The 14,917-nt window shown below is 35.6% G+C and overlaps 1 protein-coding gene across 2 annotated transcripts in view; it reads right to left on the reverse strand.

Moving 5' to 3' along the window:
- The window catches only part of klhl32.L (kelch like family member 32 L homeolog), a 111,983-nt gene that overhangs the window by 71,059 nt on the left and 26,007 nt on the right, over positions 1 to 14,917 (reverse strand). The window contains exon 2 of one of the 2 annotated variants that reach the window (XM_041562038.1): positions 10,183 to 10,256. Coding sequence (XP_041417972.1) covers positions 10,183 to 10,227 — 45 coding nt within the window. The 5' untranslated portion in view covers positions 10,228 to 10,256. 2 annotated transcript variants of the gene reach the window in all.

Raw genomic sequence — 14,917 nt, forward strand, 5'->3', positions numbered from 1 at the left:
TATGTTGGCGCTATATAAATACATGTTAATAATAAAAAATGTTTATGTGGACAGTAGGTAGGAGGTTGAGACTACATGTAGGGTGTGTGTTTATTCCTGTTATGGTCTTGTATCGAGTATTCTACTATTGTTCTAATTAGGGATGCACCGAATCTACTATTTTGGATTCGGCCGAATCCCCAATGAAAGATTCGGCTGAAAACCGAACCGAATCCTAATTTGCATTTGCAAATTAGGGGCAGGAAAGGAAAAAGTTGAAAAAACCCTTTTTTGATGAAGAATGATTTCCCCAACCACCCCTAATTTACATATGCAAATTAGGATTTGGATTCGGTTCGGCCAGGCACAGGGATTCGGCCGAATCTGAATCCTGCTGAAAAAGGCCAAATCCCGAACCGAATCCTGTATTCGGTGCATCCCTAGTTCTGATGTCATTATCTCCCTTCCTCTTGCTCTTCCTTAACCACCGAATGATGCTTCCAATCAGGTTCTCGAAAAAAAAGGGGACCAAATTTGAATTGCTGGTTGCAGGTTTTGGTTTTGTATAATAGGTGGGTGTGTAGACTAGGCTGTACATGTGTTTCTATAATGTAATTGTTATATGATTTCTTTTGCAAAAAATTATTTTAAGCACTGTACTTACATGATAGTAAGTAAAAAGTTTTTCTCTTAGTTTAAATTGCAAATCAAGGGGACCAATCCTTAACTGCACAGAGACCCATTTAATTGTCTCAGTTAACAAGCCTGCTGTAAAGGGTGAGTACTACAATGTTCTATATAAATTACGTCTTCATGTATTCCACAATCAATCAAGTTTGATTCTGGCTAATTTGTTACTTGCTGTAGTAATAAAAGTAGTAGGCAGCCTCATGTATGTGATTTTATTTGTGCATCAAATAAATGCTTCAGATTTATCCAAAACAAAAAATCATTTAAAAAACTTTTTTTTACCATACCTAAAGAACAGAGGTACCTTTGCTCCACAGTCCCCAAGCTTCTGTCTCCTAAAACTTTTTGTATCACTACACGCTTCATCAGGAGGTATTGAGCCCAACAGACATTGCTGAGCTGCCTGCTACTTACTACCATGTGTGATAACCAAGCATTTGAATTGCACCAAACAATGTTTCACCACTACTGCCTTTATTTTATTAAATTGTTTAAAGAAATTTTCAAGAAATTGTGTAACTGTTTGACTTTTGTTGTACAGAATTTTCTTTTTGGGCAAAATCATTTTAGGGTAGTGTAAAGTACAAAATATGGTATATGTCTTTAAATCATTAAAACCAATGAGCAGGTAGCACTTAATATTTTAAAGTCTGATTAAAGTCAGTTGCTATGAGCGCTAGACCTGGGGAAAATGTTGCTTTGGATAATATATGCCATATAAGTTTCAAAAACTTATATTGTGTGTTTAAAATACAGGTGAAAATGTCATGTTAAGGCGGCATCACTGTAGATTAAAATGACCAGCAGACATATCAATACCTGACTTTAGGGCTCATTCATACTCAAACGCAGTTGCTGTCATGCTAATTGTTATTAATAACATGTATGTGGAATTTGTTACAGTTACTTGTCTAAAAAGTTGTGCATTCTACCGAAAGCACCAATGCACCCCCTGGTCTATTTGGGTAAATCACATGCAGTCTGCCAATTGACTCAGGGGAACCCTGGAACTATCACCACCTTGAAGGTGCCACAGTCGAGTTTTGTTGTGAACCAGAAGTAGAGACGGTAGGTTGAAACCAGGAAAACTGAGCAAGGGTGAGAACAATGGACAATCAACATTGAGTCATTTACCTTTACTTGGGAAAATTCTGCATAATCAAAGGGGTTATGTAATAAAACACACTAAGGGGCCTATTTATCATGCTGTGTAAAACACTGGAGAAAAACATCACCAGTGATGTTACTTATAGCAGTCAATCAGCAATTAGATTTCATCAGTCACCTACCAGTTAAGGTGGCCAGACACGGGCTGAGAAAAGGTGGCGACAGCCATCGTCAGCTTATTGGCCAGTATATGGGTAACTCCGACGGGCTTCTGCAATTGATATCTGCCTGAAAATCTAGGATGTTGATCAGGGAGGCTTAAAATTCTCATTGGATCAGTTTATTGTAGGGATGTACCGAATCCACTATTTTGGATTTGGTCGAACACCCGAATCCTTCGTGAAAGATTCGGCCGAATGCCGAACCGAATCCTAATTTGCAAATGCAAATTGGGGGTGGGAAGGGGAAAACATATTTAACTTCCTTGTTTTGTGACAAAAAAAGTCACTCAATTCCCCCCGCCCCTAATTTGCATATGCAATTTAGGATTCAGATTCGGTTCGGCCTGTCAGAAGGATTCGGCCGAATCCTGGTGAAAAAGGCAGAATCCTGGCTGAATCCCGAACCTAATTCTGGATTCAGTGTATCCCTAGTTTATTGATCTGGTGCTTGAGCCCACTGCCTGCATTCGTGGTCTTGTGATCTGATCTTTGGGACCTAAGGTCCACGATCGGATCAGCCTGATATCACCCACTGAACATAAGCATATTTGTGCAAGATTCTCTCTTTGGCAACTGCTCCAAACAAGCGGATCTGCCCATGCATGGTCACCTTTAGAAAACAAAAGCAAAGATCTGATTGGTTACAATGGGCAACAACACCAGTGATGTTCGTGTCCAATGTTTTACACCGCATGATAAATAGGCCACCCACATGGCCAAATCCAGATGACCCAATTGTTTGTCTCCCAGTCCAAAGATAAAAATCAAAAAAAGTATTTGCAAAACTGCTCAATAGATATCTGACTGATCCTCTGCCAAATATTTGTTGGGAAGGCTGTCAATTTGGATAAAATGAAAAGTTGGCAATTAAAATCAGGCAGTGTATGGTCAGCTTTAATCTTTCCCCATACACATTATTATAGTTATAATTTTAGTAATTCCATTATATACTTTTGTGTTTTATTATTTGTAGATAGTCAAGCATTTTATATACACTACTATATGCTATCGCTTATTAAATTCCAAACTAGAATAGTAGGACTAGGACCAGTTCATGAAATGTTACCAACCACATCCTGTACATAAAAAGAAAACTACATCCAGGTATATGGAGGTATATGAAAAGGAAGTAACTAACATTCACATGCAATGTCTGTAAGCATACGCTGTCAACTACAGTCAATTCTGTACTTATTCAGTGCGCAGCAGTCAGCCTGGCAGCTGGAGATAAATGTGTTTACATCTACATATGCGAAATGCAATTTGAGAGATCAAAATAAGCTCAAACGACCATCACCATTTACTAAACCTGCTTGTACAATGAAGAAAAGCACATTTTCTATACACCCGAATAGTATGTATGTATCATTGCAATGTATTTGATTATCCTGCGTTTAGAAGACATTTTAAGTCATCTTTCTGCACAAACTGCATTTTAAATCACATGAATAAGGCACATTTGTTGAATTATGGATTTTATTGGTTTTAAAGGAGGACATAAACCTGTCTAACAACTATTAAAATTGACTGGCTTGGATGAAACAAGTTTTTTTCTAATAGACACTGACGAGGTAGCCACAATTTGTAAAACTGCAATGCATAGTAGGGCTAGACTGTGGAAAATGCAATAGGGAGTGAAGCTTGGGGAGATTCCTGGTGTCTGTTTAGAATAGAGGATCACAAGAGACTCAGAAACATGCACAGCTGTTTCAGTTAATATGGACTGAAAGTGGCGCTGAGCATGATGGAGATATATCACCTAATAACCTCTTCTTCGGTCTCAGATTACCATCCCAGGCATACCTACATAAAACATTGTGATAAATGGACAACAGTTAGACAAAACTGATCCCTGAATAAAATTGACTTTGAAATGCACCTAAGAACTTTTGCATGAAGAGGTAACATGCAGTCGGAATTGAGTGATTGGTGGTATAATTATTATGAATTTGTTTTCTTAATCTATATTTCCCAATAATTCTTATTCTAATCGTGTATATTTACTGTAATGCAAAATTAATTAAGTGCAATGATATAGAATTTCTAATTAGATTTATGTACTGTACATTGTCAAAATGTAAAGTTATCAGAGGATTGTCGTCTAATATAATGCCATTATATTAAAAATATGCTTACTTATTTTTTCATAATAGTTTTTATCTTGGTAAGTGAAAATCATATTGGGTTAAAGAGTCCTTTTTTAGGGCAAGGACTGTTAACATTTGATACATTTCTCAGCGGCAGCAAATAAATGTCAGCAATTAGGCTGATGCCACACCGGGCTGATCTTGTCCTGAGGGAAAAAAAACAGGCCAAAAATGAACCTAGGCATAAGCCTAGGGTCTGAGTGAAGGCACATGCAGTGGATTTCTACTCCAAAATGCAAACTCTGCCATTTTGGTGCCAAAATCCGCCACATGTGTCTGAACCTGGAACCAATGGGAAGGAAGAAGGCAGATGCCAGCATAGATTCAGCCCTGTGTCGGCATTTGCCTTAATGTATAAAAATGTAACACGCTTTAACAAAGCTTAGGGATCTAGCTCAGCAGGGTTTAAGGCTGCAGTTGGGTAAACTGTTAAAAATCAGCAATCTGCCTTGCTAAGATTTGGATCAACAAAACCAATTATTTTTTACAAATGAAACATTTGAAAAACTGTAAACAGAGAACAGAAAGCCATTGAAAAATAGACTTTAATTAAGCCGTACTACTTGAAAATGATACGTTTTGTGATGGCGAATTGTCCCTGTAAGGTTAATATCATTCCGGCCTGTGCCACCACCAACTGAGTATAATGGATATTGGCTGTCATTTCTGTTACAGCCAGCAGTTGTATCTAAAACAGTCACAAAATAGTAGGTTCTTGTGTATATATATTTGCAAATCCAGCCTGGGTGAAGTTCAGAGAGAAGTACACATCAATGAACAGGAATCCACACAGCAAATAATCAAAATTACAGCAAGTTGTTTACTGTGGAAATTAAGGTTTTGGCCTGCAATACGGTCCTTGCTAAAGGGCACATACATGCAAAATGTAATAAATGTAATAATGAACACCAAGTGGCAGAAAAGACCGTGGAGACCAGCATAGAGATGTCACTAACACTGAACAGAAGTCAAAAACAAGAGAGTACAAAAAAGGCAAAACAAAAAGTGTTGTTAATGACTAAAAATGTTATCAGTACTTAAATATTTAAAAGTTATATAACACTGCAAGCAAAACTAAACCACTTTTAGACAAAGTAAACATTTTCTCAGCACAGACTGAGGACATTAGGGGGTCGATTAATCAAAAATAAAAATTTTCTTTTCAGATTAAAAAAAAAAACTTCAAACTGAAAACTTGATCACTAAAATATATGAAAAGACCATTGAAATTCAGTGAACTCACCTTCTTCCCTTTACGAGTCTGACAAAGTTTGAATTTATTTCAAAAACTTGAATTTCTCTCAAAAACTCAATTGCTAGTTGTAACTCAAATTCACATTTTTTTGCCCACAAAAAAAAAAAAAATTAAATCATGGTGAAAACTCAAATTTGAATGTTGATAAATCTACTCCAAGATGTTGGATATAATATGAAATAATCGAATTTGTCAATTAGCCAAAGTTATTTTTAACAGTTCTGGTGCAGACAGTTTAGGCAACACTCACTGAAGGATTGAAAAAAATTACATCTTAGGCTACCGGCACACAAATTATTAAGTGATTAGTAGCTACGTGGACAGATGTTCAACATCTTCCCTTCTATGAAATTGCCATCTTGATTTTGTAATTTACATGAAGCCCTAATTATCATAACAAAGGTTTTCCTGTGACTACTAAGGCCTATGTCTGTTGTGGGGACCATAAAACTGAATTTGTGTGTGAGAAAACTTGCTCAACAGGATGCAGGCAAATTGGGGGTTTATCAGAGCATCTTGGCAGTTGGGAGGGTTTCTGTGGGGGCAGGTGAGAACCCAGGATAAAAGAACGCTGGACAAATGTGAAAGGAGTGGGCAGCTGGGAGGAAGAAGGAGAGAGCTGGAGAAGCCAGAGGAGATGGAGACAAGACAACATGTGAGGAATGCAGCCCAGAGGGAAAGGCAGAGATGAAACTGCTCCTGCTTTTTTGGTAACAACAATGTAGCCTTGTGTAATGTGTAACTGTAAATATTTAATTTAAATTATTGTTTAGTCTAAGTGTAATCATTTATGTAGAACAATCAATTTATTTATTTTACAATATATCACTTTAATATACACTCATTGGTGTGGATTCATTGTCTGCTTGCTCAAAAGAACCAAAACCCTAGTAAGTGGGTTGAGGTATATTATTAATATTATGATATATTATTATTAATATTGATATTTACTATAGAAACTTACACCCTTTTCATGTGTGTAGGGCTATGGCCTACAAGTCAGGGTCAGACCCACATTAAAAGGCAACATTTAAGTGAATAAGGGCATACTGAGCATTTTGTCCACTCCCCTCCACAGCACTACAACTATTTGCAGTAATGCAGAAAATTTGTAATATTTTCAGGGGCTTACTAATTGTTATAGTTCATGACTGCTGCTGAAATCTAACATCTGATAGAAATGGATTGGCTTTGCATGATCAGATCAGTGAAACTAAAGCTGGCCATAGACGTGCAGATTTACCTTCATATCGGACGAACGATAGTTCAGTGCCATCTCCCGACCTGCCACTAACCATTCAGATCAAATAAAGTAGTAAAAGAACCGATCAGACAATGTTCTGCCCCTGACAGCAATCATATGAAGGTTATGTCCGACAAAAGCTGGTGACAGTCTCCCACTGATATCATCAGATTGGAAATACATGTAGATATATTAGCGGTAGCCGACAGAAATTTTCAAACCTGTCCAATCAACTGAATGACCCATATCCATCTCACGAAAAATGTCGGGACACTCCATCTATGGCCAGCTTAATTCTGACAAATTGGCACAATTAAAAAGTCAAAAGACTTAGACAAATGTAATTCCATTTTGTTAAACTCTTTCCTGACTGTAAAAAAAAATAATAAATGCTAACTGCTTAGAATTCATCAGAATGTCTTGTTTTTTATTTATTTTTTCATTAATCCGACTCAAAGGTTTTAGTTTTTTGATTGCTACAATAGGGATGTATATTAGACTGATCCCCTACAGATTAACTGGAATTATTATATTATTGAGGCTACAAGCCTCAGGCAGTTTTACCCAGACAGTACTACTGTCTTCATGCCCAACAATAATCTAACCAGAGTCTGTTCCGTTTTCATGAATAGGACCTTTTTTCTATATTTAAATTATGGTTGCACTTTTGACCCTTAAACAAGGTTATAAATTGCCTAGGGGCACAAGCAATTACAATAATGTATTTTAAGCAGGCCATACACACAAAAAACCTTCCAGCAGTGAATATTTGTATGATGAAAGCGCATTTGTATGTACCACCAACAAAGACCAAAATTAAGCACATATCAGGGCAGAAACAAAAGAATAGTATCACTGTAATAGAGTCAAAACACACCTACCAATATTAACACTCCCCTCGCCAACCTAAAGCCTGACCAAATTATAACCCAACCAATATTGATGCTACAAAGATATCAGTGGATACCATCTGCCCAACACACCATACAATACTGACAACTATACAAAATTGTTTTTAGCACAATTTTATTGGTACGTGTATGTCCATCTTTGCACTCTTCTTTTCTCTACACTTTGGGTTATATGCAAAAGAAACAAGAGGTAGTCTCCAGGTGTTCAGTTATGTATTGCAGTGCTTTTGCTGTTAAACTGTGAAATACTGCTGACAGACTAACATATTTATGGAGTTGCAATATTTGTTTGTTAATATACCAATCAGACTTTGTCCCAACAGAATTTGCTGCAGGTGTTTCCTGAACATTGCTGAGACTTTGTGGATATCTGCTTTGTATGAAGCTTTCTTGCCAAGAGACTGAGAGTATACAGTTTATGCTAATCCTCAATCAAGCTCTTGTTATTTTAGCTTAAAAAACACCCCTATGTCATCCTCAGATTGCATGTAAAATATGTTTTACTGGTGGCTTTATTTTGGAAGGCACTGCACCAATACTTTGTCCAGGTTTTTGATCATCAGAAATGGACTGGTAGCCTGACAAACACAAAAACTATGTAATGCAAAACTGAAACAACGGAGAGCATATATTGACACAAATTGCCCATGCACCAATCCTGCCTCTGATGTAGAACTGCTCCTAATGCACAGTGGGAACCCGGGAACTACTGCCAGGTCCAGGGGTCCCACAGAGGGTTACGTCAATAAGTGCACCAGACTTGCATCCTGTCAATCAGATGCAATCACCATTTTGAACACAGCACCTATTCTAACAATGCTAAATGCAATTTGCACCCAATATGTAAATATATAAGTTATCTGTTTTACTCATCTGTTTTACTCATCAGGCACAACTGGAGTGGATGGAGCATGGCCAGAATTACACTGGAGTTATGGGGAAAAACACTGCATAAAATTGTTAAAAAAAACAAGCTGATCTGCACCCAACATTGTTCTTTGCAGACTGTTCTTGTGTTTGTATTTGACTCTGTAAGATTGCCACATGAAGATGCCTTATTTCAGAGGTCAAAGGAGCAAATTGTTTACAATGAAAAAATGTCCCTACATTGTGACCAAATCTCTATACCCACAACCCTCTTGTACCAGATAACAGATTTCTTTATACATTTTAAGATTAGAGCATCACAATGGCACCCATATTTTCATATAGTTGAAATCTCCCCCTCTAATTTCCAAAAGCAGTAGCTCTGTAAAAGCTTACAAAGTCACGGAATTGGATCACAACACTCTCCACTGACCCTTCTTTATAGACTCCCTTATGAAATCTCTGGTTAGCCTTCAGCACAGCCAAGCAAACCTGCACCCATGCAGTAACTCTTCTAAAAAAATGAAAGGACAAATGCAGAGATGAGCTAATTCAAGATGCCCAAGATCCAAGATGGTAGAAGGCGGTCACAAATTTATACTTTCTAACAAAAGCTTTGCAACCTGAAAATGTAGAGATAGAGATTTAGATTTTAATGATAATTGGACACTTTACTTTAAAAAATAAAACATTAAAGGGCCCTTGAAACTATACATTAATTAAAATATTTTGATTTACATGAAAACTTTTAAACCAACCGTATAAAATCTACACAACACTAAACCAAACCAGGGGAAGTAGACTGATATAGTAACTTATTTTTAAAATCATACTAGAGCTAACAGTGCAGGCTAACAGTAGACTATATTTAAATGCATATAAAACCATTCCTTTCTTAGTTGCTATTGACCCTTTAAGTATCTGCAGCACTGGTTTTCATAATACTATATTATGTTACATAATAATCTAGCATATAATTTTATACACCCAACTTTATACTACATTACACTAAAATTACATAACACTTTGAGGGGTATTCACATGACCTCCTATAATAAAAATCTTTGTATAGAAATTAGTCTCACTCTTTTTATTCATTTTCCTTTCCTAAGTAAAAAAATTAATTTAGCTAATGGTTTAGCCGCATAATCAATAAATATTACCTTGCTCAAAGGCCCCTTAAGGATTGTAAAATGAAATACAAAACTGAAAATACACAAGATATTTAAAGTCTGGCGTGTGATTACTGAAAAAAACAATATTTTGTGTTAAAAAGACCCAGTTTATCATGAGCAGGTGGTGTGGAGACAGCGAAGTATGCTTTGTTGAATTGAATTATAGTCAGTGAAACTGGCAAGGTCTGTATTATATTTTAGTATACATGCACACACTCAGATATACAGTACATGTGCAATTCTGCTTTAACTGTGAAGGATTTAGGGCCAATAAACAGAATTTTATCCAGTTTTACATTAACATCCAGAATTTACGAACCACATTTTACCACAAGCGATTTCTGGAGACATCTATAGAATACAAATCAATATTTACAGCATATGCCCCCAAATGTAATATGAGTTATAACCTAACATATATTGAAGAATTCTACAGCCAGACTATAACAAACAGCTTTACTCCATTAACTGTTCAAATCAGTTTTCTACAATGGTTAAAGTCTAAACCAGACAAAAAAATTTAAATTATTTTGGTATATATGTCCCAAGAGATTTCCATTTGGAAGTGCTAAAAAACTGTCTGGCACCTTCAAACAAGCCTCCACAACTCCAGGGTATCTTGCCATATCCATATCTTCTCTCTTCCACAAAACCTTCGGATCTGAAAAACATGATAGTCAGAAGCTGGCTAACATAGCCCAAGCATACTGCAAGTACAAAATATATGTCTGACCTGAAATGACCTCCAAACAGAATGTCTATATCATTTATACCAACTCAGTGCATTTATACAGTACAATATAAACCCTCTTCTGAAAACTTATGGAAGCGCTACAGTCTTTTTAAAAATTAAAATCGTTATATACAGTTAGCCACTGTAAAAATGAGGCAATGCTTTGTAACATTTGTACAACTAAAAGCAATTTAAAATATCTAAAACATGGAAAACATTCCATGAAGATTTGAGGGTCAAGGGCACTTGGAGAACTATACCCGATAACTTACACATGGATGTTGGCACGGCACTTCTGTTTCCAGGCAACGCATAAAGAACAGATAAAGAAGAGAATGCCATCCTTTATTCTTTAAATGCCAAAAGCCATAGTAGTTTTATACTTGTCACATTTTAATATACTGGACACATATATGTTAAAACTGATTTTAGTGGTCCACGCAAAGACACACCAAAAACTGTCTTTTTACATATGGTATTTAATTGTTTATGCTTAAAATTTTTAATAAGTCTTGGAGATGACAAAAGAGAATAATTAAGAATTTTTCTATTTAACAATATCCATGGATGCCCTCTAGCTCACTAAGGGAATGCACAATAATGTATAATGTGCATTTTACTGTGCTCTGAAAAATTTACATTTTTAAGAAATATTGCATCGCAAAATTGAGTTTGAGCAGTATAAATGTACAGTAGGTAAAGGGCTGGAAATATAAAAGTACAATGGAACAGAGTAAGTAAAAACCAGGAGCAGGTCAGGGAGAAAGCTACGGGCAAAACAAAGGTCAGACACAAGCCAGAGATCAGGGCAAGCAGAAACACTTACAAATATACCAAAGACAAGTATACCAAAGAATAGAAAACCTCTAATGGGGAATATTAATGACTATTTTCCTTTTTAAGACTTACGCTCACGCACAGAAGTCTGGTTTAAGCGGATATAAGAGCTTATTGGTTCCTTTTTGCAATATATAGTGGACATAAAAGGCTTTAATATATACCTACTCAACAGCAAAGTGTCCTTTTTAAATGCATTCTTGGTTATTATTCACAGTTATGAATGATTAGTAATCATCTTCTAAAACGCATTCCATATTAGTTTAGCTTTCATTCCATATTCATTTAGCATTAACATTTTGCCACGACTAATCACACTGATTTCTAGTTAATGTTATTAGTTTATAAACAGGTATTGTTTCAGACAGTTGCTTGTGTTAAAGAAAATTATAAAAGTATACTGTATTTATTGACCATTTTTTATTTTTTTTATTCATTTACCTAGCAGCAATATACTCTAAAGGGCAGATCTATCTATCTATCTATATGGCGTGAGTGCAGAAAGAGCTTCTTTCTCATCGCCTTGCCATACAGATGTTCTTTGTGCAAATTATGCTGAATTGTAGAATGATGTACAGATACACCATCTGCAGCAAGATGTTCTTTCAGGTCTTTGGAGGTGATCTTTCAGTGGTCTATAACCACTCACAATCCTCCGCATATGCTGCTCCTGTATTTTTCTTGGCCTGCCAGACCTGGGTTTTACAGCAACTGTGCCTGTGGCCTTCCATTTCCTGATCACATACCTTACAGTTTCAACTGACAGTTTAAACCTCTGAGATAGATTTTTGTAGCCTTCCCCTAAACCATGATAATAAACAATCTTTGTTTTCAGATCTCTTGAAAGTTGCTTTGAGGATCCAATGCTGTCAAACAGAAGCACAACTTGCAATTGGCCACCTTACTGTAAATACTCTACCTCATGATTGGACACACCTGCCTATGAAGTTCAAGGCTTAACGAGCTAATCCAACCAATTTGGTGTTGCCAGTAATCACTATTGAGAAGTTACATGCATTCAAATTAGCAAAATTACAACGGTGCCCACATTTTTGCACAGCCAGTTTTTCACATTCAATTTTATTTAAAACTGAATTGCTTCACTAAAAATGTCTGTTCAGAAAACAACCCAGTAATCAGAAATGGGGTAATCAAAGACATACTACTGTTAACTTTATTCTGCGGGGGGGGGGGGGGAGACAGTAACAAAAGCACGAAAGAGAGGTACACAGGCAAGCATACTAGTACCAACAAATATTTTGAGCTGTACATTATAAATCACTGGAGCTTCTAACATGAACTTCTAATTTGCTGCTCCATTCAGGAAACACTGGTCTAAATTGGTCTAAATAATGCTATTTGAGTTGATGTGAATATAATTGCTAACCAGATTACTCTCAATAACAAATGGATGGCTTAATAACATACAATGAGACTCTTCTATAGACATGGCCGCAGTGGATTACACATATTCTTTAAAACAATTTTAATGTTCCAGCGAAGAAACATAATGTGTTAGATAATTTCTGATGTACTAGGAGTACTGAGTGTACTACTACAAATCAAGAGAGTTACCCAATCAACATTTTAAGGTCATGAGTTTAGAGTCATACCACACACACTCTAAATAAGTTTATACCAATTCATTTTTTGGGGTTTTCATCTCCTTTATTTTTACTGTGACTGATTTTAGTGTTCCTTAAAGGGACAGTATACCTCGTTTTAAAAACATTGGTTTAGTGAAAAGGGATTGTGTCTGTTGTTTTAGTAAGGAACTATGTATGGGTTTTGACATTTCTTGCAATAAACAGTACAAAGTCTGACAATAAAACTTCTGTATAAACAAACCCCTTCCTTTCCCCAGCTACAGCCCCTTATCTTTTAAGCAGCTCATTATACAAGTAAAATGTGGCTTTAGTATAATTTCAAATTTCAAAGGAAGAACAAATACCATAGATATTTCCAAACTAAAAGACTATGTAAAAAGTATGTTCAGCACAAGCCCTTTTCACTAAACCATCGTTGAAGACAGGAGTATACTGTCCTTATAAGGGAGGCAGTCAGTATCAACTTAAAGTAGATCAAAAGCCCAAATGATGCAATGGTATAAACTTATTCAGAGTAGTCCTGAAAATATTTGTAATTTATATTCATTTTCTATTTAAAGGAAAACTATACCACCTGAACAATGTAGGTCTCCATAAAAAGATATTGCATAAAACAGCTCATATGTAAAAACCTGCTTCATGTAAATAAACCACTCATAATAATATTTTTTTGTAGCATGTGCTATTGGGTAATACTAAATACAAAATCATCACTTAAAAAAAAAAAAAAAAAAAAAAGGGCCGCCACCCTGGGATCGTAGGATTCACAGTGCACACAAATAAACCATACATGTTAGGTCACACGAGCCAATTAACAGACAGTGTTGTGTCGTTTGCTTCCACGCTTCATTCTGTTACAGTTAGAGTTGCATTCTTTCTGGTCAGGTGATCTCTGAGGCAGCTCACAGACCATCACAAAATGATGGTTCAAGGCAAGATATGTAAAAGGACAATATTTAAATATACATACCAGTTACCATATACCTTTAATATGCCACTTAATATGATATAAACTGTTGCTTAAATATTCATTTTGGGAGTAAAGTTTTCCTTTAAGTGGTATCTGAGATATAAGCATAGTTTTAGAAAGTCTATACTGCTAGGCAGGCTTTAGCCACATTCGTGACTCTGTCTGTCTATGCATTTTCTATGTCATTCTTGGATTTAGTTAACTCTTGGGTTGCTGACTTTCAGTTATGCAAAAATCCTGCCATTAGCAGTTTAAAATGCAAATATCTCATAAACTGCTAAGAGTAGAAAATGACTGTAAATTGCAAAAGTGCTCAGAGAAGCAGTCTTTAAGTATAAATCAATTAATTTGGGGGATTTAGATTCCCTCTAATAGATAGGCAAATAAAATAGTTGCAAAATAATAATGCATTCATTTTCTAATATTTCAATAAAATGTTAAATAAAAAGAATATATTGTAGACATGTACCAAGTTTTAAGTCTCTGCTATGATGTACGTATATTAATGCATTCATTTTCTAAAATTTCAATAAAATGTTAAATAAAAAGAATATATTGTAGACATGTATCAAGTTTTAAGTCTCTGCTATGATGTACGTATATAAATATTTGTGCTGTTTTTTTTTTAAACAAATCCATTCTTTTCTTTTTCAAATTCTCTTTACTGAATTTTGAATAAGCCAGCAGAACAGTTTAAAACAACATCTGTCAAGATTCCAGGTAATTATAAAACAAAAATAAAACAAATACAATAAATCACCAATAAAACACCGACACATATTAAACTGAATTTGACCTTTGATAAATGTCTTGATTTTGTAGCAGTTTTGAATTACCTACAAAGGTAGGTGAAACATTGCAAACTATTTCCCCTGTCAATATAAAACATTGATTTTGTGTCCATTTTGCTTTAAACACACACACTTTCATGTCATCAGAATAAATATATGCTAAAGCGACGTCATTGGCATAATTATATTTTTTTATGTTAAGTAGTTGGGTGCTTTGCAAAGAGTGATTATGAAGAGACGTAAAATTGTGAATGGATCATCATGCTTGAAATAATGAATGTGGTATATGTATAATTAATACTAAAATTCTGTTTTGAAATTTCAATTCTATGCATGCTACAGAGCACAGTTTTTCCATCAAAGGAGCACTGCTGGAAAATAATG

The sequence above is a fragment of the Xenopus laevis genome, chromosome 5L (assembly GCF_017654675.1).
Source record: "Xenopus laevis strain J_2021 chromosome 5L, Xenopus_laevis_v10.1, whole genome shotgun sequence".
In the NCBI taxonomy this organism is placed as follows: Eukaryota; Metazoa; Chordata; class Amphibia; order Anura; family Pipidae; genus Xenopus; species Xenopus laevis.